Raw genomic sequence first — 26,048 nt, 5'->3', positions numbered from 1 at the left:
AAACATCTTTTTCAGTGCTCTTTTGACCACAGGAAGTAGCTACGTACAGCCATAACAAGCTAGATGTACGAAGATTTTTTTAAGAAAATTAGTCTCTCGACTTAATAGTTGTGTTTGTTGATTGCTTCTTATGCAATTTTACACACACTAGTTTGGTAACAATTAATAGATTAGATAGTCCTAACGCACTTAGATTTTTACTAATAAGTTACAACCTTATCTCCTTAACCGCTGCCGTGAGACACAAGACATTGAAGACCTGTCTTATATTAGTCTTTCGCGATCGACACAGCCAGCTAATGACCGCTTTCTATAAATTACGGTTCGTAGGCGAGCTCGGATAGCCGCTGCGCATTAAAGCGCCGCTTTGGGGTTGGGGGAGGTGCGCCGGTCCCGGATCGAGTCCGCCCGGAGAATCAACGAGGGTCAGTGTGCCGGCCAGCCTCGATGTGGCGGCGACAGAATGGACATCCAGCCACCCCTTAAGTTAACCATGCCTAATCCGTTATTAACTGTGCTGACGGCGCGCCTACCAAGTCATATGCATGAGAAGAACAGGGGAGGAGGTGGAGGAGGATGGTACTGTAACAGAAGTACGCACTGCCTCTTTGGAGGCAACTGGGAGGGACATGTCGAACCACAGTACGCTGCTGTCTACACACGTTGAGCCAGGGAACACCTGGAATGGAACATGGATCATTGACCACAGGATCTTATGACTGACAAATGCAGAATTTGTCTGGCGGTTATTGACATTTGTAAAAGAATGCAAAGACGCCCAGTGCAAGTCTCAGGTATGTAGTCACTCGGGCTCAACAGGGAGATGGATGTTATATTTTTGGGGCGGATGTAGGACGCCGCTCGTCGGTGTCAAGAGTAATTTGAAGGCTCTGCGGTGTTGGAGCACTACCCTGCAATCTATTGTCCAGTCCTACGGTCAAAATGTGGGTGACACATCTCCCTCCAGGAAACAGGAATCAGCCGCATAGAGCGGCCTGCAGTACACGGTGACATGAAATCGCACGCCGTCCTTATTTTTATATAGCGAACTATGAAATTTGGCCTGGAATTCAAACGAAGAGTTGACTATTGATACAATAGTGAATGATCTTAGAACCGGCCTGAAGTGAACAGGTGCCTGTTTCATAGCTATTGGTTGAAAGGCGTTCACATTTTGCACAGAACGGCATCCGCATTTAAAATGTTAATTTAGAACGTTAAGTTACATGGTGGATGTGGAATATATTAGGTGGTACGCGTTGGCAGTGCCTGTATGTATGCTTACGGCTGAACTAGTTACTTATGTAAGCAGCCTGTCGCCACAGCTTCCGTTAAAAAAAAAAAACTCTCGGTCTTGAGGATGGCGAACTGTAGTAGCCAATTGGACATATTGGAGACTAGTACCGGCCGTCTGACTAATATCACCGCGTGCAAAGAACAATGGTAGACGTTGATGTCGCAGCGAATATCACACCTAAGCGGAGAAAGCCCGAAAGATCAAACTGTATAATATTTTTTTAAGGACGGCAATGGATTGAATATTACATTCTTCGTTACCTTTAACTCTCTCAACTACAAGTGGGCAATGGTATGGCATAATCAATCCTCTGCAGATAGTGTTACTGCCAAACAAATACTGGATGTTTACAGAAATAATTCGTTACAATCCGTTTAATACTATCAGGCGCCGTAATTTGGAACATCAAAGAAGTGTATGAACTGTAGTTATTTTTAAATAGCACTGAGACGAGTGAATCTCGCAGATAATTTCTGGCGAACAAGCGTTCTCATTAGAAAATGCAGCAACAACAGCTTTTATTTCAGACGCTTTGTCTTTGTTCCAACACTGGGTTCAGAAAATAGTATTAGTCTGTGCTTTTTACACATCTTATCTTCGCTTTTGATCTTGCGGTCAAATATTGTTAAAATGTCGAGAACTAAGTAGATCTAATCAATTTGCTTCATTTTCCACTGTTCGCCGTTCAAACGATGGAAATTCCATTAAAGAAAGACTTCATTTCATTGCATCCCATTTTGTGATCTGTTGACTACATATCAAACGTTAGCGGAAGACGACTGACTGAGACCACCACCACCACCACCACCACCACCACCACCATCACCACATCGGCTAGATGATTCCATCGCGTATTTATGGTGTTGCACAGTGCTGATACTCTTAGACTAGTATGAACCGAGTAAAGTGTTTCGTCTCCTTGTGGAAAACTCTTACAAAGTCGATCTGAGGTGTCACTACAATTATACTGCTAAAAGACGTACCCACCTAGAAAAAATTGCAATGTGGATAATTTTAGACGTAGTCCTCGTGCTTCTCTGGAGAAACTGTACTCAAAACAATTTTGAAAGTCAGCATTTCTCTGTGTGTAGTAGGCAGGGACAGTGTTATTAAGATATGATTTTACCAAATGCAGGAAATAAGTGTTGCACCCATAGCCGGATTGCTGGTTCTGGCTGCAGTCAGCGTTTTGCTTCATGCAGTCCATTCCTCTGTTTCACGTAGTTACTTGTAGTTATGCCTAAGAAGCGATTTGAACGGCTAGCAAAAACTGCGTGCGTCCCCCAACATTGCAAAAAAAAAAGACTGTGAGTTTAATTTCTCACCAACGTCGTGATGTTTAAAAACTGACAACGAGCTAAGTTTCTAAGTTGGATGATGAGTGGAGAAAGTGGCTCGGAATATTATAAGTGCTCAGGAAATACGCAAGTAGTGTCGCAACAGCTTCGCATAGTTCAGAAAAGGCCTTTGAACCCAACGGTAATAGATGGTGGTACAGACGAACGGAAATTCACGGAATTTCAATTTCGAACTCCGAATGTGAAAATATTTTGTTGACATCCACTGATATAGGGACAAATGACCATTGTAATAAAATAAGGTGAATCATAGCTGGCACGGGAAGATTTAAGTGCTTGTTGTTCTCGCGCTCTTTTAGAGGCTGGAACGATAGAGAAATAGTCTGAAGGTGGCTCGATGAACCCTCTGTTCGAGCCGCTGACAGTCTTGTAGATGTAGACTGCTGTCAGAAATAAATGTTCAACACTACACTGATCTTAGTTGGTGAAATGTTCCAATGCACACACGTTGGTAATCACAGCCGCCAAAACATTAGTTATCCCCAAAGAGACGTCACACTAATACCGCATAAGGCCCCATCTAGTTTTTGGGATTGCCTCAGTTCGACGAGAAAGAGAATCCGCAAATTTCTTCAGCTATGCTATATCCAGCTGAAGCAATTCATTGATGATTAGGCCGCACAGAGCTACTGAATTGCGAGAATCTCGAATACTACATTTTATCCTCTGTTGCAAATAGTCTCAAATATCTGCTACGGGATTGACGTCAGGTGTCGGTCTGGTGCTATTAGTCCCGTGTGTGTGTGTGTGTGTGTGTGTGTGTTCACCGTAATTATGCTTTCGTACATCCGTTTTTCATTGTTGTGTTAAGTGTACTATTGAGAGAGCCCACGAAATGTAATTACTGTTCAGACTTTGATAGTTGGCAAGAATATTTAACCGCTTTAACGCAAGTACGTCCATTACACTGAGTTCAGAATAGTCACGGGATAGCGATGTGCACATATACTGATGGCGGTAGTATCAAGTACGCAAGGTCTAGAGGGCAACGCATTGGCGTACTTGTCATTTGTACTCAGGTGATTCGTGTGAAAAGGTTTTCGACATGATTATGGACGCACGACGGGAACTAACAGTCTCTGAACGCGGAATGGTAATTTGAGCTAGAAGCATGGGACAAATCGTTAGGGAATTCAATATTCCGAGATACAGAGTATCAAGAGTGTGCCGAGAATACCAAACTTCAGCCATTACCTCGCAACGCAGTGGCCTTCGGTCGTCCCTTAACGACCGTGAGCAGAGACATTTGCACAGAGTTGTCAGTGCTAACAGTCAAGTAACACTGCGTCAGAAATAAATGTGGGACGTACGACGAAAGTATCCGTTAGAACAGTTCGGTGAAATTTGGCGTTAATGGGGTATGGCAACAGGCAACCGATGCGAGTGCCTTTGCTAACAGCAAGACATCGCCTCTCCTGGGCTCCTGACCATATCGGTTAGACCCTATACTTAGTGGAAAGCCAAGGGCTGGTCAGACGAGTCCCGATCTCCAGTGGTAAGAATTGATGGTAGGGTTCGTGAGTAGCGTAGATCCCATGAAGCCGTGAACCCAAGTTGTCAACAAGGCATTGTGCAAGCCGGTGGTGGCTACTAATGGTATGGGCTGCGTTGACATGGAACGGACCGGCCCTGTGATCCAATTGAACCGATCATTGACTGAAAATCATGTTCCTAAAAAGCAATGCAATTTTTGTGGGTGACAATGCACCGTGTCATCAGGCCACAGTTGTTTGCAGTTGATTTTAGGAACATCGTAGTCAGTTCGTGGGAATGATTTGGCCACACAGATCGCTCGACATGAATCCTGTCGATCATAATCGGAGGTCAGTTCGTGCACGAAATCCTGCACCTGCTACAATTTCTGCATTATGGACGGTTATGGAGGCAGTGTGGCTCAATATTTTTGCAGGGGACTTCCAGCGACTTGCTGAGTCCATTACAAGTAGAGTTGCTGCACTACGCCGCGCAAAAGGAGGTCCGATACGATATTAGGAGGTATCCCACAACTTTTTTCGTCACCTCAGTGTAAATATGTTCAGTAGTCATACGTTCAGGTTTACATATTGTGAACGTTGGCGCCAACAGTGTTCTTCCAATCTGTGGATTGATGAAATAGCGCTGGAACCAACGTAGGCCCAATGTTGGCACGTCTCCGTTGCTTGCCGGTATTTCGACCAAACATCAAAGGAGGACATTAAGCAAACATCGATACGGCGACCAAACATTGGCTCCAAGGTTATATTTCTGTCTCTGCCGTTTGGAAGCAGAGTTCGTTCGTTCCTTTGTTCGTCGTCGTTGTCGTCGTCGTATTTATTTACAAGCTGAGTTTTCCCCAATGTCTCAGGAACAGCGGAGCAATATTATTCACGCTCAAAACCACAAATGCCCGTCTGCGACATCTGCGTTAAACAGGTTTACATTGGTTCTATAAGAACTCAACTGAATGTTGGCTCCAGTGCGTGGGCGGTGTCCCATAAATATTGGCGATTTTTGGAGCCAGCCTTGCCACTAATGTATGGACAGGGGTAACATCGAAATTCGGCAACATTCCAAATAGGAAAGCTGTTTCTAAAAACTTAATGTTGATCCTAATAACGCAAAAGTACTTAGCCAAGCGATATTTGGAAAATAATAATTTAACTGAAGGTTTAGAGCTACTCCCTGTTACGGGGAATGTTGTACACAATGCCATTTAGAAAAGTCTGAAATAACGCCACATATTTATCATCCCGATCTTCATCAGCGACACGTTGAGTATCATTCTTCAGTTCAGTGCATTTTGTCATTTTGTCACCGATTTGTCCCATCTTCTTTTACCATAGACAAAGAGTGCATAACCATGTACGTCATAGAGCATTATCGTTTCAGGTGTTTCTCTATGCCGAATAGCACAGATTTCGCATCCATTTAAGAACGACAGTGACTACTTATTAAGTCCAGAATTCGAATCATGAACAGCTGCCAACATGAGTAGCTTAGAAATAGATACCCTCGGAGTAGTAGGGTTGATTTGGGCGAAGAGTCAAACAGCGAGGTCATCGGTCTCATCGGATTAGGGAAGGATGGGGGAGGAAGTCGGTCATGCCCTGTCAAAGGAACTATCCCAGTATTTGCCTGAAGCGATTTAGGGAAATCTCGGAAAACCTAAATCAGGATGGCCGGAAGCGGTATTGAACCATCGTCCTCCCGAGTGCGAGACCAATGTGCTAACCATCGCGGCCACCTCGCTCGGTCCTTGGAGTAGTGAAGCGACTTAAATCACCTAATAAAAGCAAGTCTTTCAGTCCAGACGGCGTACCAAGTAGGTTCCTTTCAGAGTATGCTGATGCAATAGCTCCATGCCTAATAATCATATACGACCAAAGGTCGATACTCAAAGACTGGAAAGTTGCACAGGTCACACCAGTATTAAATGGAAGTAGTAGGAACAATCCACTGCATTATAGGCCCATATCGTTAATGTCGATATGCAGCAGGATTTTGGAATGTATGTTGTGTTCGAACATTATGAATTTCGTCGAAGAAAATGGACTATTGACACCCAGTCAGCACCGGTTAGGAAAAATTTTTCGTGTGAAACACAACTAACTCCTTACTCACACGACGTCTAGACTGCTATTGACAAGGGATTTCAAATTGATTTCGTATTTCTAGATTTCAAGAAGACTTTTGACACTGTACTTCACAAGCGGCGTATAATCATATTGCGTGCTTATGGAATACCATCTGAGTAATGTGATTGGATTCGTGATTTCCTGTCAGCGGTCACAGTTTGTAGTAACTGACGGAAAGTCAACGAGTAAAGCATAAGTGATTCCGATTTCTGGCGTTCCCCATGGTAGTGTTTTAGGCCCTCAGTTGTTCCTTAGCTATATAAACGATTTAGGAGACAATCTGAGCAGCTGGCGTAGGTTATTTGCAGATGATGTGTCGTTTATTGTCTAGTAAAGTAACAAAAATTGCAAAACGATTCAGAAAAAATATCTGTATGATTCGAAAAGTGACATTTGACCCTAAATAATGAAAAGTCTGACGTCATCCACGAGTGCTTAAAGGGATCCGTCAAACTTCGGTTACGCGATAAATCAGTCAAATCTGAAGGCCGTAAATTCAAATAAATACCTAGGAATTACGAACAACTTAAACTGGAAAGAACGCATATAAAAAAATGTTGTAGAGAAGGCAAACCAAAGACTGCGTTCTATTGGCAGCACAGAAAATGTGCCGGCCACGGTGGCCGAGCGGTTCTAGGCGCTTCAGTCAGGAACCGCGTGACCGCTACGGACGCAGGTTCGAATCCTGCCTCGGGCATGGATGTATGTGATGTCCTTAGTTAGGTTTAAGTAGTTCTAAGTTCTAGGGGACTGATGACCTCAGATGTTAAGTCCCATAGTGCTCAGAGCCATTTGAACCACAGAAAATGTAACAGATCTACTTAAGAAACAGCCTACACCACGCTTGTCCATTCTCTTTTGGGGTACTGCTGCGCGGTCTGAGATCCTTATGAGATAGGATTAAACAAAGTACATCGAGAAAGTTCAAAGAGCAGCGAGTTTTGTATTATTGCGAAATAGGGAGAGAATGTCATTGACATGATACAGGATTTCGGGTGGATATCATTAAAACAAAGGCGTTTTTCGTTGCTGCGAAATGTTCTCACGAAATTTCAATCATCAGCTTCCTGCTCCGAATGCGAAAATATTTTGTTGAAGACTACCTACATAGTGAGAAATGATCATAATAATAAAATAAAGGTAATCAGAGCTCACACGGAAAGATATATGTGTTGATTTCTTCCACGCGCTGTTAGAGATTGGAATAATAAAAAATTATTGTGAAGGTGGTTCGATTGACGCTCTGTCAGGTACTTAAGTGCGATTTGCTGAGCATCCATGTATATGTAACTTGCTCTCAATCATTTTGGTGTTTTCTGTGATCTAAATAATGTTGAAATTCGCGAAACTTATTTTACATGTCACCCGAAGTTGCTTGCTTAAAATAGTTCCGTCGTAGACTTAGGTTCGGTTGTATGCTACGTGCATCAATTATTAATAGTTTCAACTGTTACTGGCTGTAAACCCAAATTATCGTAGATTTTGTTGTATTTATTGAGACGCCCTTCATATATAGAAGCAAGATTGCTTGATTTGTTGTGGAAGTATTGTCTATTATCTATAGATAGGTTTTATAAAAAAAAAATAACTTATAATGCCTAACTTAGTTTTGAAAACTCTAATGCTTTACGGAAAGAAGGAATGTCGGTACGGTTCCTATCGGACATGCTTAGCGCTTGCCTTCGATTTTTTAACTGCTTTACCTCTCAGTTACAATAAGAGCTACAGTTTAGCGTGCTCACTGAACAACATCCAAACTCAGAATTTTTCACATTTACGGAGCATTGCCAGATGGAAAGAAGCGCTAAATAAAGAAACAGTTTAAACAGGCTCGTGATCGTTAAATTTAAATGGGACATTTCCATCGAACGTTCTTTCAGATCGAAGATTCGTGGTTGTTACGCTGCTATGTAGCCTAATCTGCCCCACTCTTCAACATTTTCGAACTGACACTCGGAGGCAGTGAGAACCAGGGCAGATATAGTAATTTGCAAGCTGGTCATCTCTTTACCCGATCAAAAATGCTTTTCGCATAATTGATATCAAACAATTCTGAAACTGTACAATTACAATACCGATTAGCTGATGGAAGTTACAGCAGACTGGTTTGGATTGCAGGGAGCACCAGAATGTGGACCTCCCGGAGCCCGGACGCTACGCCACTGGGATCTTCTACCTGGACAAGAGACACCACAACGAAAGCGAGGAAGCCTTTGGGAAGCTGGCACAGGAATGCGGCCTCAGGGTATGTTAAGTTTGTTTCGTTCCTGATTAACTTACGCTTGCCATTCTGAAGTTCTGCAGGTAACGAAAAAGTGACGAAATATTTCCCTAGCGTTGTACACAAACCACTGTTGTGTTGCTCTAACCGCTAGCATTACGAGCTGTTCAGCGGTCCCGATCACTTAAGAGTATGAGCGTAGAGACCCGCGCAAACGTAAGCCGGAAACTGTACCGTAAACACAGCTCTGTGTCTGACCGCAGTCGCCCATTGCCATTCTTTAAATAGACACGGCTTTTCTTACTGGGGACATCACATCTGCGAAGGACTTTTTTCCCTATTTCCACCTCATTAAGTTATTGGTTTAACTTAGTAACGACTGCAATCAACTTAGATTTATTCATATAAAATTCAATAAATCGATGTACATTCGTATAAAAACCACGTTCAGTCACCCTTCCCGTCAAATATTACTGTTGTATTATACTCGTGTAACTTCTACGTCTACAGAGACAAGTATGTACAGCGGTCACTCCCATTTAATTTCATGGAAGCTACAGCAGATACGGACAGCACAATAACTCAGTTATATGGACAAAGATTTCAACTATATACCCTCATTTTGACACAGAACTAACACATTTCGTTTTGAAAGTTAATCGAAGACTAACAAAAACTGCCTACTGTCGCGATCGTAAAACATGAACCAACTCAGGCTAACAACTGTGTTATCGGTCTGACCACAGATCTGAGTATGTAAAATGTTGGATTTCTCATAGATCAAATGAAGCGCTAAATCACTACTGTTCGGTCGATATGGTAGAGCAGTCCGACCAAATTTGGCAATTTGCAGTTATGGTCGCAAAACGGTTCGTGTGGGGGGGGGCTGGCATTACCGCTTTGCAAGCGGAAGTGTGTCTTGTTCTCTTGCCTGATTCTGAAAATTCGGTCTGTCAGAGACTAGTCGGGTATCGTCTTGCGAAGTTCTGGTTTGACAGTTGTTGTAGGCTCGCAGAAGAACCACACCCTGCCTATCACAAATGACTGTGCGCATTTGCTTTGCCTGCAGATTGCCGTGTCTGCAACTCCTCCTTTGTGGAGAAAACCCATGGACCGTCCGAATTCAGTGGCGACATTTCGTCTCATGTTACGTGATGATTGTATCCAGGAAACTGTCATCACCACTCGCATATTCAACTAACAGGACTCGACGAATTTCCAGTCGTTCATTTTTTTTTTTTTTTTTTTTAATTCTTATGTAAGCATTCCGCAGATGCTGAACACATCTCACACGGCCACAGACATATCTGAAACCAAAGTAGCATGATATCTACGAAAAATACAGCCTACAACCAGTTGTGCACACAGATCCTCAGTTATAATCCTCCGATTACACCGATAAGTTGGTAGAGGCACTGTTCATTATGATAGGCTGCAGCTGAACGGGATCGATCTTACACACCCGTTGCAGCACTATTAAAACGCAGCACCACCGGCATCACATTACACTCGATTGTTTCATCGTCTTTGGTAAGCGTCGATAGATTTTAATTCGTGCAATTTATTCAACAGTGAGGAATACAGTCACACATTTGCTTTATACGTAGATTCCTCTTTGGAACTATACTTGCTGCTGCTTCGACATGTCGCAAGACAAATAAACCACTAGAACTTTAGCGGAAAGAGTAAAAAGTTAGTAGTACAGCAACATGATCTGTCACGGACATTCAGTCAATATAAAAACAGTACGAGGAATTAGTTTTCGAGTGACTCTTGTAACTCTGGCAATGAAAAGTAATTGAAAATCACTTGGACCGGAGCAGTTCGCCGCAAAACATGAAAAGCCGAACTAAAAAAAAATTACTCCTCGAGCTGAACTCTTAGATGCTGAAGATTATTTACTCATGTACTGATCAGGTGGTGCATTAAGGTTTTAACAAATGTCACTTAAGTTCAAACCGAAATATCAAAAATAGATTATCTGCGAATATGTTGATTGCTGTTGGTATAATCATGATTTTTTCAGATTAAAGTTTTGCTGCTTTGTGAAGGAACGAGTTTCTTTTTGCCACAAAGTGTCATTTTCGTGACGACGTAATACATGACTTGTCACTGAGTACGAACGCCTGCATCTCCTGTTGTTTTTCTGATGCCACAAAAAGTCTAAATGAAGTGATTACGTTTTCCATGTAGTTAAGTATGTACTAGTTGATGTAGTGAATTAGTTCGTGTGCTCACCCAACTGTTACTCGTTAACTTATCGCAGGTTTAAAAAAACGTGAGCTTATGAGCGGTGACCTCAATTTAAGGCCTAGTCTTGATAATGCCGCTAGTCGTTAGTAATTCACAACGTTTTAGTTTGCATAAAGTATTCGAATTGCTCCGTTAAGCAGTATTTTACGAAGTGTTAGTTCCTCTTCATTAAAGATACACTGATAAATAAATATGTGTGATACATTCTTTTCTGATGTAAAAAAAGTAGGGTGGCGATAATGTACTTTATGGTATAGCGGAACATGTCATAACCTGACAGTTTGACGAAGTATACCTTTTTCTGATAGTACGAGATAATGGCGATAACATACTTCGTGGTATGCCAGATGATGTTATACGCTGGCAGTTTCACGAAGTATACGTTTTTCTGATAACACAAGATACATTCGGATTAGTGCGCTAATTTCTGATGGTTCGGCGTTGGCGAATGCCTTGTTTGAGGACGTAAAACAGAGGTGTTGATTTACTGATTCCGTTTGAAGTTCATGAAAAGCGCCGCAAAAGATATTCCACCTGGTGAGAGGAATTTCAGCTTGACACCACGTTACTCTTCTTCCCCAGTAAAAGACTGGTGGATACGAGGATAATTTGTCTTCCGTGAATAACATTTATGATTAATATAACCATGTACATTTCATATCATAACTTGCATCTTTCACTAATGTGAAAGCCAGATAGGACTGCCACACCTTGTGGAAACGTGTTAAGGTAAAAAAAATTACAAAAATGAATCTAGCAGGGCCGCCGTCCCCAGGTACTAGGGTGACTCGTTACATAAAGGACTTTTAATAGTAAAACTGCCGCAACTGCTTTATTGCAGCCGTTTATTCTGTGTGTATTCAGTAATGTTCAGAGTTTCGGTTAGTGCAGTGTATACTGCGTTTCTATACAAGTGGTCTTTGTAAGGAACTAGAAATGCCACCTACACTGTGAAAGGAGATCCTGTTAAATTTTTGCGGTCGATAAGTGAGATCTATTGCAGTATGTGACGTGAAGTATCATGAATGCATCTAATAACAGGGTTTGTGTTCAATGTTCAACAATTTCCAAACAGCTGTTGAGCTTACTGCATGTTGTATTCCACTGAGGATCACTTCATCATTCTCAGTCCTGTCGGGACATGCCACGTTCGGACGTAAACTTCTTTCTCAAGTTCAACGTACGCTTGTTGGTAAACGCTTTGACCATGTTGAAGACGACTAGATTGTTGTCACGGGCTGTTGGAATTGCTGATTTGCCGCTTCGTATGAGTCGGAACTGCAAAAGGGGACGCCGAGGTAGGACAAATCGTCATTAAGGAAGACCTCATTGTGAGACAGTAGATGAAAATTGTATGGCATCGTGTGTTTTCCATGTTTTAATTAATATCTTTTTACGACAGACTCTCTAGAGCAGTATCGGTGAGGCTGTGGTGTGGTTCTCAGGTGGTGTGCTGGAGGACGGTGCCCACGGACGCGACGGGGATCGGCGATGTGGCGCGCAACAGCGAGCCGTTCATGCGGCAGGTGTTCGTCACCTGCGACAACCCCAACGTCGACGAGGAGGCGCTCACCCGCTCTGTGAGTACCACTAGTGTAGTAGTCGAACACGAATCGTAAGAGGAAAGTGCCAAGTGCGCATGAGCAGAACGAGTAGCCAAGCCGTCGCGACAGGCATCAGCCGTTCCGTCGGTAGATGATACGTCGGTCAATATCGGCGGTTCAGCCTGTAGCGTAGGTTCCAGCTGAAGCTGTTGACACTTCTCGCAGCGTGGGGATAGCGATGGAAGGTTCTCTGTTTGATTGTTGAGTAGTGTGTTGGCTATCTGAGTGCTGAACAGAATTTTTAGTTACTATGGTAGTTTAGCTAGAGTGTTAATTGGTCTTGCGGTATTCAGTGGTAAAATTCCCCAACTACGACGTATCGCAGGTACACCAGAGGTTTAATAAAATTATTATTCAAACTTCCTCGCGTATTAAAACTGTGCCATCCTGGGTCTCGAACTTGGATCTTTTCATCGCATGAGCAGCTCTTCCCATAGATAAGTTGCCACAGCTGAATCAAAACAGTGTGATAGAACCCATTTCTTCCACCCTTCTGAGCTTCATTAAACTTATCCTCAATGTTTGGTGGATGGGGATGTATTTCGAAGTTCTTTTAATTGTATTTCTCAGCCTTCGGTTACAAAATAGTATCATGTCCAGTTTCGACTTGTTAAAAAAGAAAAAAGAGGAGGGACAGTAAAATACTTGGGGACGAAATACATCAGACTAATGCCCTTGAATCAGTTACGTACTAACTCGTGATCTGAACAGGCAAAGAGGGGCGCTACAGTGTGAACATATCTGCACTTCGATTGTTGGAACTGAAAGCTGCATTTTACTATGTAATAGTATAATCGCGAATACAAGATCTAAAATGTTGACAAAATTAAATTGTGAGAGAAAACTTTCGAGAGAAGTTTCATATTCTTAAAGTGAAAACTAGTAAAAAATAGTAAATACAAGTGAAGGTGAGCTTGACGTACACTAAGGCGACAAGTCATGGAATAGAGATACGCATATATACCGGTGGCGATCGGTACGCGAAGTATAAAAGGGCAATGCATTGGCGGTGCTGTCATCTGTACTCAGGCGATTCATGTGATAAAGTTTCCGACATGGTTATGGCCACATGACGAGAATTAATAGACTTTGAACGCGGAATGGTAGTTGGAGATAGACGTATGGGACACGCCATTTCGTAAATTGTTAGGAATTCGATGTTCCGAGATCTACAGTGTCAAGATGTGCCGAGAATACAAAGTTTCAAGCGTTTTTCCGGCTGATGTTCTGCAGGGCTCGGTAGCTCCAATTTATTCCCTCCCAATCTGTCAGCCCAGTTTCAGCGAACGGAACGTGAACAAATGCTACTATGGGCTGCAATTTATAATCTTTATAGGTGTTAGGGAGAGAGGGAATGTGAGTTCTTCAGAGCTGGCGTTATGCTAATGCACGTTTAGCCGTACCAGAAATTGTCAGTCCAGAAACGTGCGCAGGTATGGATGCGTGCTGATTAAGAAACGTTGTGGCAGTCTGGAACATTGATGGAACATTAACTTCTTTGAGTTGCGGTGTACGGCTAGATATTTACCTCGTCTCCCCAGCGATGTACAATAATACCGGCGTGGCTGCGTCAGCTGTTCTCTCTTCGTGTTAACTTCTCGATAGAGGTCCATTTGAAAACGGGATGTGGAGATTAGGACATAGCTCGGTAGGAGAGTAAAAACCTGCGACGTCCGCATATTATAACTTTTAATTAACGCAATCTTCGAAGAGTTAAAGTACATACGTCTTTCTCGCATCAGCTCAAAAGACCGACATAGACACAGAGATCGGTGAAAAAAAATTGAGGTCCATAAAGAATTGATAGTTTAGCTTATTTCTCCGGGAAATCTGGAGGGTTTGGACGAAAATACGGAAACACCGCGAAAAACGTATGCTTGAACATAAATGCAGGTGTTAATCAAACCTGCAGTTTGTACTGTTGTCTTTGACCGTGAACGGCACCTGTACAGTGTCCATAATACACTGCAAGTGTTACTCGTGACCATTAAGGCGTGTACACACTAGGCCAACGAACCACAGCCAACTACTGTGTTGGGCGATGTTTTCTTGTTGTGTACGGGCGGCAAATAGGAGCCAACGAAGCGGTTGTGCGTGCTGATTGGCCTTGGTTGCGGTAAGGACTGCTGGCGGGAACATCAAAGCGTTGGCGGTTGGGTGGTGTTGGAACCCCCCTCCCAATGTGGACGCCGTGTCGAAAATTCGTTGCTTCAGTAGCGATTTGTCTCCTATCAAGAACGGATGTGTAAGTTCTTCAGGACAGCCACAAGTGGCACTTAGCTTGTTTTGTTTATTGATTTTGCTCTAAAATTTAATAAGAGCACCATCACAAACTAAACATCAGTTTAGAATAAAGTGGTTGGCTGTTTTTTAAAGAGAGAAACCATTCAGTAAAACATTCTGAGTGAGACTTGTGGCTGTCCTGAAAAACTTGTTTAAACAATCGCTGTACCCACTGCAGGCAATGCGTGCTCTCGCTAAGGGTGTGTATTTACTGCTTTTAAAAATAGTGTAGTATAGAGTGGAATATGGAGGGGAGCATTGCGAAGCTGATAGTGTTTTATCATGAATGGGAATGTTTCTGGGTACTTTCGAACTGCGATTATAAAAACAAACTGAAGACTAAACGCTTGACGGGAAATAACTCGGCTACTAGAAAATGGTATACACGGTGTGTAAAAGAAAATTGTATCTTTTTGCCTTGAACGACAAAGAGAAACAAACAAAACTGGGAGTGACTGTTAATTTCTTGCTGCAGGTACAGCTCACCTAAAAGAGGCGTTGCCTGTGGAAATTTTAGGGCCTACGCTGGTTAGTAACAGTTCGAAGCCTGTGGCTTCCATAAGGGAAAAGAAAATAGTTATTAAACAGCCCATATTCGAATTCAGATTTCAGGTCGGACATTTTGTTCCACCACAGTGCTCCGTACTTTTTCTGAGAGATTGTCCATCAGCGTCGTATCTTCTTCTTCCCTCATAACATCGTCTGGTGAAATTTTAATCACAACGCTACTTTATAACAAAAAACGGGGCAACGTCGTCAAGTTATCAGAGCCAACTGCGATTCCACGTGGTCGAATCAGATGGTCCCAAGCCCTTTGTTTGATGCGGATGAGAAGCCGAACGCAAATACACTGGCGGCCAATGCTTCACCGAATCTGGTCTCTGTCGTTCGTTGGCCCAGTGTGTACGCGACTGTACAGTGTTTGGCTTAGTTGTAAGTGCGTTATGTCGGAGCTAAGTGATTTCGAACGTAGACAAATTATTGGTGCTCGCATGGTGGTGCTTCCGTAACCAAGGAAGCAAAAGTATTTGATGTTTCAAGAGGTACCTTATCGAAGATACAGGGAATTCGGAAAAAGACCATCCGCTAAGTCATAAAGCGGACGAAAATGGGTGTTGAGTGAGTGATCACGATGGATGTAATTGAAGAGGATTGTGATGAAAAATATGACAATGACAGTTGCAAATGTCACTACAGAACTGAATGTTGCGCTCGCGAACCCTGTTGAGACGATAACACGAATGAAGCAGGGAATTGTAAGGCGAGCTGACATTCCGAAGACACACATCAGTCATGCAAATAAATGTCCGTCAGAGGGAAACGTGGTGACGAAGACATCAAACCTGGACTACGGAGCAATGGAAGAACGTCGTTTGATCGAGTGAGTCCTGTTACACATTGTTTCCAACTCCTAGCGACGTGTACGTCCGAAGGGTGAAACATGGCGGGGGTTCGGTGATGATTTGGGCAGCCATATCTTGGTATTCCATGGGCCCTGTGGTTACTCTGCAAGTTCGCATTAATGCCGAGCATTATGTGACCAGGCCCATCCCATGGTATAATGTTCCATCCCCAATGGCGATGCTGTGTTCCAGGACGACAGGTCCCCTGTTCGTACAGTTCTCATCGTCCAGGACTGGTTTTGTGAGCACGAGGATGATTTGTCACGTCTCCCCTGACCATCATTACCACCGGATCTGAATATTATTGCGTCTTTGTGATCTACTCGGAAGAGAAGGACGCGTGATCTCTAGCCACCTCGAGAATCTTACCTGAAATTCCCACTATTTTGCAGGAAGATCGGTATAAGAATTCCTTTAATTCCATAAAGGACCTGCGTTGATCCATTCTGAGATAACTGGAAGTTCTTTTGAACGCCATCTGTTTTCATACACAGTGGAAATTGTCGTGTTTGCGGTGTTTCTGTATTTTTTTTCTCCACCCCTTGTAATGTCACAAATTTCTCAGGTACACGTAACTCAACGTGAGGTCGCCTCCACTCCTGTATTTAGCCTATACACGTCTGGCTGCGACTATCAGGTGAGTGAAACAAAAATACTACGGCAACGTCGTAATAATTTGTAGTGGGCACATTCGTTGGATAACTTACCATCTTCATTTTTTCCCTTGTCCGTTATGTTTTGAAATAGCGCACTCAGTGCTTGAAATACATCGAGTGACGCATATTTTGCATGAATACTGTCTTTCGAATTTTCTAGAGTTTTGTCCCACTAAAATGGCCGTTCTTCCACTAAAGAAATTAATCCCTCAATGATTTATTTCCCAAGCCATTTGTGGACCTACGAGAAGCAAATAGCAGTAGAAAGAATGAACTGATGTATATGCTGGTGCTGCCTCGAAGAATGCCTTACCTTACTTGAAAGATGTTAGGGTGGCCATATTTACTGAGCCCTCACCACCAACAAGTCACGTTGCGATCGACACAGCAGCCGTCAGTTGCTGTGGGAATGCCTGGCAGCTTCACGGCTGCCGTGTGCTGTTTGGACATGCAGCGTAGATGTGAAAGCTGCCGTATGGTTTTCCGTACCACGGCCGTATACACGGTGCCTTACAGACGGCTGCAGGAGAGGTGTGAAACAGGCCTTACGCAGCAGGCGTACTCTGTGAGAGATACTTGGATTCTGTGGATAATTCTTTTTCCTAAGACAGTGGTCCTGGCTCGACTCTTGTTTGGACAGAGTTCTAAAACTAAAATTATCATTACAAATACAAGTTAACAGCTCAGCTGTTATTGCCAACGTTGCCAGTAAGGGATTCGAAGTACAAGGTGATCAATCTTGATAGCAACCGCCTGGCGGTGATTTCTTTCGCCCGCCAATAGCGGCGCCTTTTTTGTAGATATCTCACGCAGGTAGCACGTGCTTGTAAGACGATACAGTATTGTCTATTGAATGAAAGTGTTTAAAGTGAAATAGGGAAGTACAAGCATTCTACTCTCCCAAGAGCATTCATGCAAGATTCATAGGTGCATACAGAATCACCGCGTGCAGTAAGGAGAGTATTTCAAAAGGAATTTCCTGATGCTTAGTTTCCTAATCGGTGTACGATTCGTAGATTGGTCAGTTATTTCAGCGAAACGGGAAGTGTTGACAGTTAACATGGATAACCACGTACAATAGTCATAAATGGCTCTGAGCACTATGGGACTCAACTGCTGTGGTCGTAAGTCCCCTAGAACTTAGAACTACTTAAACCTCACTAACCTAAGGACATCACACACATCCATGCCCGAGGCAGGATTCGAACCTGCGACCGTAGTGGTCGTGCGGTTCCAGACTGTAGCGCCTTTAACCGCTCGGCCACTCCGGCCGGCCACAATAGTCATAGAAGGAATTCTGGCAAACAGTGGGCATGCTCTGGAAACATCTCTTAGAAATTCTCAGCAAATGGAATTTCGTAAGGCTAGCCGAATCCTCATTACAGGAAATTTGTTACGTGTTTCAAGGTAGAGTTATCACTAACAACGTAAGGCTTTCTCGTTCCCCCAATTTAAATTGGAAATTTATGGTAAGATCTTATGGGACCAAACTGCTGAGGTCATCAGTCCCTAAGCTTACACACTACTTAATCTGACTTACTCTAAGGACAATACACACACACACACACACACACACACACACACACACACACACACACACACACACACACCATGCCCGAGGGAGGACTCGAACTGTCGGAGAGAGAGGGGGGGGGGGAGTCGCGCAAACTGTTAAAGACGCCTCAGACCTCACGGCTACCCCGCGCGGCTCCTCCGATTTAACTCCCTGCGATCTTTATCTATGGGGAACATTAAAAGAGAAAGTATGCAAATTAAAATTAGTCAAGAAATCGTGCTGTGTTGGTATTGGAAACCAGAAGAGGCGCCTTCCTGTCATGTTCCATACACATTCAGTGACGGTCAGCATATCACTCCTGTTGGCCAGGGCACTAAATGAAAATCTCACGTTGGGTAACGTGAGATGTGTGCAGGTGCATTGCCTTGCTGCTGAAGTACCCGTCTGCTTGAAACGAGATTGCCAGCAGAACAGGCTGCAATGTTCAGTGTCCCCTCAACAAACATCGAAGGTGTGTGGTCATTGTGGCTTATTTTGTCCGAATTTGGTTATGTACAAGAACACCACCATCTTTATTTACGTCCTTTCGCTGTGCGATCTATTTGGGATTGACGATGACTAGGCATGTAAGAGAGCATGGCAAGCGACAGCCTTGTTGATAGTCGCACTTATAGCAAGTAGTTCTTACGGAACTGACATGGTGGGTGCAACACTGATAGAAATTTGTGCTACGGTTAACGTGTCGCCTGTAAACGCTGCCCATTTGATGCGGAGATTCAGGCGTGACTGTGTTGCTATTGCCGTTCGGAATCAGGGCGACAAGAAAGCGTATCGTCCTTGTACACAGAACGCCAGCAGGTCCAACATGGTCGATTCGTCGGAATGATCGTCCAACCTCCCGCAGCCTCATATTTTCTATAAATGTCCTTACCACTTGTACTCCTAACTTGACAACTAGAAGCAGACCTGTGATTTTTTTCCGTTGGCCACTCCCCGTGACACCTCAGTAAACCATATTGTAGATCTGTAGCAGTGATACGTTACTGACTTACATTTTAATTATAAATATAAAAAGGTAAACTATCTTAAATTTGTTAATGGGCATAAGGAAAGAAAAGACGGTAAGTAATAACGAGTTCAATTAGAAGTACTTTTATACATAAGTTATTTTTAAGCAAACGATAACATTTAAGTTTCATACAAAACAAAGTTCAATAAGTGCTGTCTATCCATTCATCGTTTCGTTACTGCACAATTTTGCTACGGATGAGTACTTGCGCTTTAGGATTCCGTATCTGTCTGTAAAAACGGAATCGTTATAGAATCACTTCTTTGTGTGTCTGTCTGCTTGTCCGACTGTTAAGTACCATTTTTCTTAGGAACTGGTAGGCGCATCAAGCTGAAATCTGTCAGATACTAAAGTCTACGGTCCCTTGGCGGTGTAAAAAAATTTAAACTTCTACGTCAGAACAATCAAAAGATACCGCCATTTTTGTCGTATTTTTATATTTTGTCAGTATCGGTATCGTTAACAGGCAAGAATTGACGAAATTCTTGATTCCCGTGATGGATCAACTATCTGCAAACATAATTTAGTTCGGAACCTACGGTGTGCGAGTCCTGCTAGCATTCATCAGAACTTTTTTGCTTTTCTCGTCAGAGAACCGGAGCGGAGAGTATAATACAAGATGGGCCAGGAGGAATGTTCAGTATTCAAGAATATGACAGGAACGATTATTCGAAGCCAAGAAGTCTAGTAAATATGGACTCGAAAGTGCATTCCTTAAGAGCTATGAGCACATAATCATTTTCGCCTCTTCTACTGAAAGAGTGCTCATAGGTCTTAAGACGAGCATTTTAGAGCCCATGTTAACTGGACAACTTTTTTTTTTTTTTTTTTTTTTTTTTTTTTTTTTTTTTTTTCCCTTCTATAATACTTCCTTTCAAAATATGCAAGGCCCTTGCAGCAGAAGAGATGTTTCACAGTATAGAAGATAAAGTGCTCAGAGCTCTTAAGGTATGCATTTTAGAACCGATATTTATTACACTTTTTGCTTCAATGATCGTATGTCGTATCCCTGTATACTGACCATTCATCCTGGGACAGCTGGTAAAGCCGAATGTTTTTGTCAGTGCATGTCTCAAATAACTCATAAATTTGTAAATGTTAGTGTGAGCAGATTCAACAGTGTTTCAAAACTCTGCCACACAGTTGCCGCCCTCCAAAATGCAGATCTTTCGTCTGTCCAAATATGTGTTGGCGCCCTTCTACCTGAGGGCAGGGAATTCGTGTGCGTGACCGGAACGACTTACTACCCAGGGATCTGCAGACTGGTTTCTGTTCAAGTTGAAAGGTATCAGGCCATCCATTAGCGCCAGCCTTCGTCGAAGTCTCCAACTTTGGCCGCAAAGTAACAGTCGCTGTGGCACAAGCCGCTAGCACTACCGCATCGTCTTTCGCTAGTCTAGTAGGGTGTGGAAGGAGCTTGTGCCAAAGTTGTGCGCAGAGCCCCCGGCGGAGAGCGCTGTCAAGCCCCAGGCGACGGCGTGCAGAGCCGGCTGTCCTTGAGGCCCTTTTGTTGTCCCCGGACAGCACGGTGACCCGTGGGAACGCTGCCAGGGCTGTCTCCACCCCCCTACCCACCTCAAGAGCTTTACTGCGTTGTCTGCCGGTGCGGGAGGGGGGAACCTCTCAGCATAGCTAAGCCGCTCAGACCACTTAGCCGTGCCTGTTTTGTCTTTCTGCAACATGCAGCTTCCTCGTTATCTTTTTTTCAACTTCCTCAAGGAAGAAGCACGCTTTCTCACTGTCAATGGGAGAATAGAAAAAAATTCTGTTTGCGGTGTGTTGGCTCCCTTCACCATCCAGTGCAGTTATATGCACTTACTTGCAGGTGCACGCAGATAACTGGTTAACACGCCAGTCAAGGTGTACCAATACCCGTACACCGGCTGCTTAGCAAGTTTTCTCAAACGAATGTAAAAAACTAATCGGTAAAAAGAGTAGATAGTTTCCCATTTACAGCCTCATAGGGCAGATTCATGGTGAACTCCCTTTCTTTTCGTTAATAGTCAAAGTTACCTTAATATTTCGAAATAAAGTATCTAGAGACACGAAATATGAATAGTTTACATAGAAAAATAGGAGTTTACGTTTGAAAAATGATACGTAACACAGTGCTGTGCACGAAATGTATCCAACAAACTGAGTTTGCTGCAACTTCAGAGGGAATTTGCCTCCAAAAGCTGATTATAATTAACGGTAACGCCCAGAGCACGGGTTTGCCATATGGTGAACGTGCAAATATTTCTTATCTACCGCTGTTGCCCAGTCTCCCCCCCCCCTCCCTCCCTCCCTCGAAACATGGTTCAATCAACATCTAGGCAAGACGTCCCCAGTTTGTGGCTGGTAGTGGTTACTGTAAAAATGTGTGTTAATTTTAATGAAGTCACAGTCGAAGAAACGGCTTTACGCTTTGCCGTAGATTGTTCCTCAGTTCGGCTTTCGATGCTTTTATTAAATCATTTTAGGCGAATGACAGAGTGCTGAAGTTTAAGCTGCGGCAAAACACGATGATCTGGCAGATTGCAACCTTCGTCAAAATAACCATTACGGGTTCTCGGGTTCTGGAGACACAGGCCAATTGAAGCTCATTTCTTCCTCTTCAAGCGGGGTATCCTGAAAGTCCAAATACGGGTAACGAGGCTAATTCGACATACCAATGCTATAAAAATCCTGATGACGTCGAATAAGAGTCGCGCACCGAGGGTTCCGTACAAGCTTGATTATGTATGCGAATAGTTCATCCATTCCGGGAATCGAGATTTTTGACGATTTTTGCCCGTAATAGATATCTATATCGATACTGGCAATATATCGAAATATGAGACAAAAATGACAGATTTCATTGACTTACAAGCCCAACACTTTTACCAAATGGCTACAGAACTTAGCATGTGACAGATTTCAACTTCATACATTTACCAGTTACTGAGAGAAAGGAATCTTAACTGTCCGACGGACAACAAAGTGATCCTATCTTTACCGATAGAGGTACTGAACCCTTAAGAAAGGAACTTTCCATTCTGAACTGTACCAGATCCTGCTACATAAAATACGCTCTCACGGTATGTCTAATCGGTAATTAGTTTGAGACCACCTTGACAGATAAGCGACAAGGCCACTATCCATGTTATGCATTAACGGTTTAACAGACAAGATTGATTTCATTCTCAGACCTCGTGCAGACGACACAGTTAAGTACGTGCAAGCGTTAACAAAAGTTCAGCAATGGGAAGTCGGTGTGAACAAAATGTCAGCATGTCGTAGTGCAGTACATGGGAGTTATCTCTTGATGCTTAGAAATCTACAGTCGAGCACATCGAAAGACGTGTAGCACACTTTATAAAAGTAAATGACTAACTTCAATTAATCATGTCCTTTAAAATGCCTGGTCGCAGCAGAGTGTGGGTTATAATGCAGAGTGGTCATATAGATGTAGCTGTTGATAAAACAAAGGAGACAATGATACTGCAGTTTGTTTACAAAACTCTTGTTCGAATTAGAGTGGAATACCGCTAAGGTGTGTGGGATCCATTGGTATCTTCCAGACAACTTATAAAATGTTGATAACATAAAAATGTTCAAAACTCTAGTTTAGGCTGAAATTACCTGTTGCACATGTACAGCAAGTGTGTTTTTACTTGCATCAGTACATATCCTTAGAACTTAACTTACAGGGACCGTGGATGTATGATCAAACAAAACGAAATAGTTCGTTTCACAGATGGCGGATTCGTAAACACCAAATCAATTTCTTAAACATTAAGGCGATACTTCCCGTCAATAGTTTCCTGCTTTCTGCTGCGTCTTAAAATATCGCCATATTTTATGATCAAGCGCACAGAACGGAATGTTCGATAGCGTAGAGTAGTTAACCTTTGTTACTTGTAGTAATGACCTCACTGTTCGAGTAATACCTCTCCCTAAAACATCAGTTTCATAACGTGATCGTTCTACATTTTATAGTCTCTTCAGACACACGGATTTTTGCTGGCGCTTTGTGTTTTACTTTTTTACGGAAGCTCGGCGATTTTGCGTTCTGCATTTATAAACTGTGGATCACTTGTTAGCGGTGAATAATGAATGCATTCTGTCACAAAGCTCATTGGCACCGTTCCCGTGTCACGTATTGTTTCTCTGCGATAAGAAGACCCTTGTTTGCTGCTGCTGCTGTTGCCAGTAACAGAAAATCGTCATTAGTTGGAAGATATTCATCTGTCTCTTAGCGCTGCCACTGTTTTCGTGCCATCTCTGCTTACGTATAAGCACAAAACACGAGGATTGATGCCAGCACTGCGGGAAGGCGTCGGCCCTACTCTGTCCTAAACGCTCTTCACACAACAGCGGCCGTATTGATGTTCGCTACAGCTACTGCACGAAAAGTCTTCATATCGTGCCCAAATGGTACGACTACAGCTGTACACCAGAGATGTCGATATAAATGGACTACCATTTTTAAGCCAAGCACAGCATTGTGTGGTACTGAATAAAGGATTATGGGAAAATCAGCAAAGAAGAGAATCAAAACGTTTGCGATGTGTTGTTGTATAAAGATGTTGAAAATGAAATGGATTCATTAAGATAAGGAATGAGGATGTTTACAGAATGAGCGAAAAAAGGTACATAGGGAAAACACAACAAGAAGAAATGCATGATAGGACATGCTTTAAGCCATCAAGGAATAACATCCACCGTTCTAGAGGGAGCTATAGAGGAGAATTACAGGGGAAGACGAAGATTGGACTATATCCAACAAATAATTGAAGGCGTAGGGTGAACGCTACTCTAAGATGGAGAGATTAGCACAAGAGAGGAATTCGTGGCGGCACCCATCAAACTGCTCGTAAGACTGACGACTATGAAAAAAAGATGCATCCTTGCTGTTGCTAAAGAAAGTCTGAATAGGTCGTGGAGGGATTGAATTGCAGGACTGTGTCCGTAACTGGCAATGTGATTCATATGCTGACAGACGAAATGGCAGAAATGAGCCAATCGTATCTACCAGTTTAATTTGTTGTGGACACTTAAATACACTACTCAAAAAATTTAGAGGAACATTAATTTAAATGTCTGCCATACTCCATTGAGCAACAGTTATTGAGCGTTGGATATGTTACCAAATTATACCTTTCCCTTTCACAAATTACGTAAAAAACAAAACATCATTACATTCTCGATCGTTAATACCAAAAGAGCTGAAATGTCCGACAGGTGTCGGAAACAAAATGGAAACAATCAGTCATGCCGTCATCATGGGTGCCCTTCATTGGGCTTTCAGAGCTTCAGTAACGTGTATGCCCTCAGTGAACGTTTATCCTTGCCAGACACATGTGTGGCATGGTCTATGTAAGACCACGGAAGTCAGCCTGCGATATCCTTTCCGATCCACCCATGAGAGTTCTTGGGGAGTCTGTGATGGAACAGGACGATGACGAATACACCTATCAAGCATGTCCCACACATGCTCGATAGGATTTACATCGGGGCTAACCGCTGGCTATTCCATCACTTCAGTGTGCAGACTTCGCAAGACATCCCTGCTGACGCCTGCCATATAGGTCCTCGGATCAGAAGGAATCCAGGGCCACCACCTATGCAGCAGTCACCTGTTCAGTATACTGCCTGACTGTAAGGAGACCATGGATAACGACAAGATCTGTATGGCTGTCAACACTGAAGCCTCCCCATATCATCACAGAACCTTTGAAATCAGTCGATTTCGTGGACAACATGAGGCAAGTACCGCTCATTACAGGTCTCCGCACACGAACACGGCCACCACCTTATTGTGTCAGAACCAGTGACGAAGCAGTTACCAGTTGATATGGGAACGGCGGAACTGAAGGCGAGCTGCATGATGATGTCGATGATGATGTCGATGATGATGTCGATGATGATGTCGATGATGATGTCGATGATGATGTCGATGATGATGTCGATGATGATGTCGATGATGATGTCGATGATGATGTCGATGATGATGTCGATGATGATGTCGATGATGATGTCGATGATGATGTCGATGATGATGTCGATGATGATGTCGATGATGATGTCGATGATGATGTCGATGATGATGTCGATGATGATGTCGATGATGATGTCGATGATGATGTCGATGATGATGTCGATGATGATGTCGATGATGATGTCGATGATGATGTCGATGATGATGTCGATGATGATGATGTCGATGATGATGTCGATGATGATGATGTCGATGATGATGATGTCGATGATGATGATGTCGATGATGATGGTGTCGATGATGATGGTGTCGATGATGATGGTGTCGATGATGATGGTGTCGATGATGATGGTGTCGATGATGATGGTGTCGATGATGATGGTGTCGATGATGATGGTGTCGATGATGATGGTGTCGATGATGATGGTGTCGATGATGATGGTGTCGATGATGATGGTGTCGATGATGATGGTGTCGATGATGTTGTCGAATATGTTGTCGAATATGTTGTCGAATATGTTGTCGAATATGTTGTCGATGATGATGTCGATGATGATGTCGATGATGATGTCGATGTCGATGATGACGTCGATGTCGATGATGACGTCGATGATGACGTCGATGATGTCATTGGGGCTCCAGTGGCCCTTCTGAGAACGTCTTTCAGTACTCTGGCGTTATCCGTACGACACCGCAACGTAATGGCCAAATATCGGTCTTCATGTGGGGTTGTGATGCGTCGGCAACCTTCCCCAATTCGCATTGTGTTCTGACCTTTCTCCCTGTAGCGTGTCCACACACTATGCATTACA

At 43.2% G+C, this 26,048-nt stretch overlaps 1 protein-coding gene across 1 annotated transcript in view; it reads left to right on the top strand.

The window, feature by feature from the left end:
• Positions 1 to 26,048, top strand: part of LOC126101173 (uncharacterized) — a 378,608-nt gene that overhangs the window by 172,192 nt on the left and 180,368 nt on the right. The window contains exons 4-5 of the mRNA XM_049911872.1: positions 8,388 to 8,514; positions 12,189 to 12,323. Coding sequence (XP_049767829.1) covers positions 8,388 to 8,514; positions 12,189 to 12,323 — 262 coding nt within the window. The remainder of the gene's footprint in view (positions 1 to 8,387; positions 8,515 to 12,188; positions 12,324 to 26,048) is intronic.

This window comes from Schistocerca cancellata, chromosome 9 (genome assembly GCF_023864275.1).
Source record: "Schistocerca cancellata isolate TAMUIC-IGC-003103 chromosome 9, iqSchCanc2.1, whole genome shotgun sequence".
NCBI lineage: Eukaryota > Metazoa > Arthropoda > Insecta > Orthoptera > Acrididae > Schistocerca > Schistocerca cancellata.
Note: the sequence above shows the minus strand (reverse complement) of the source record. Positions and strands in the feature narration are given on the sequence as shown.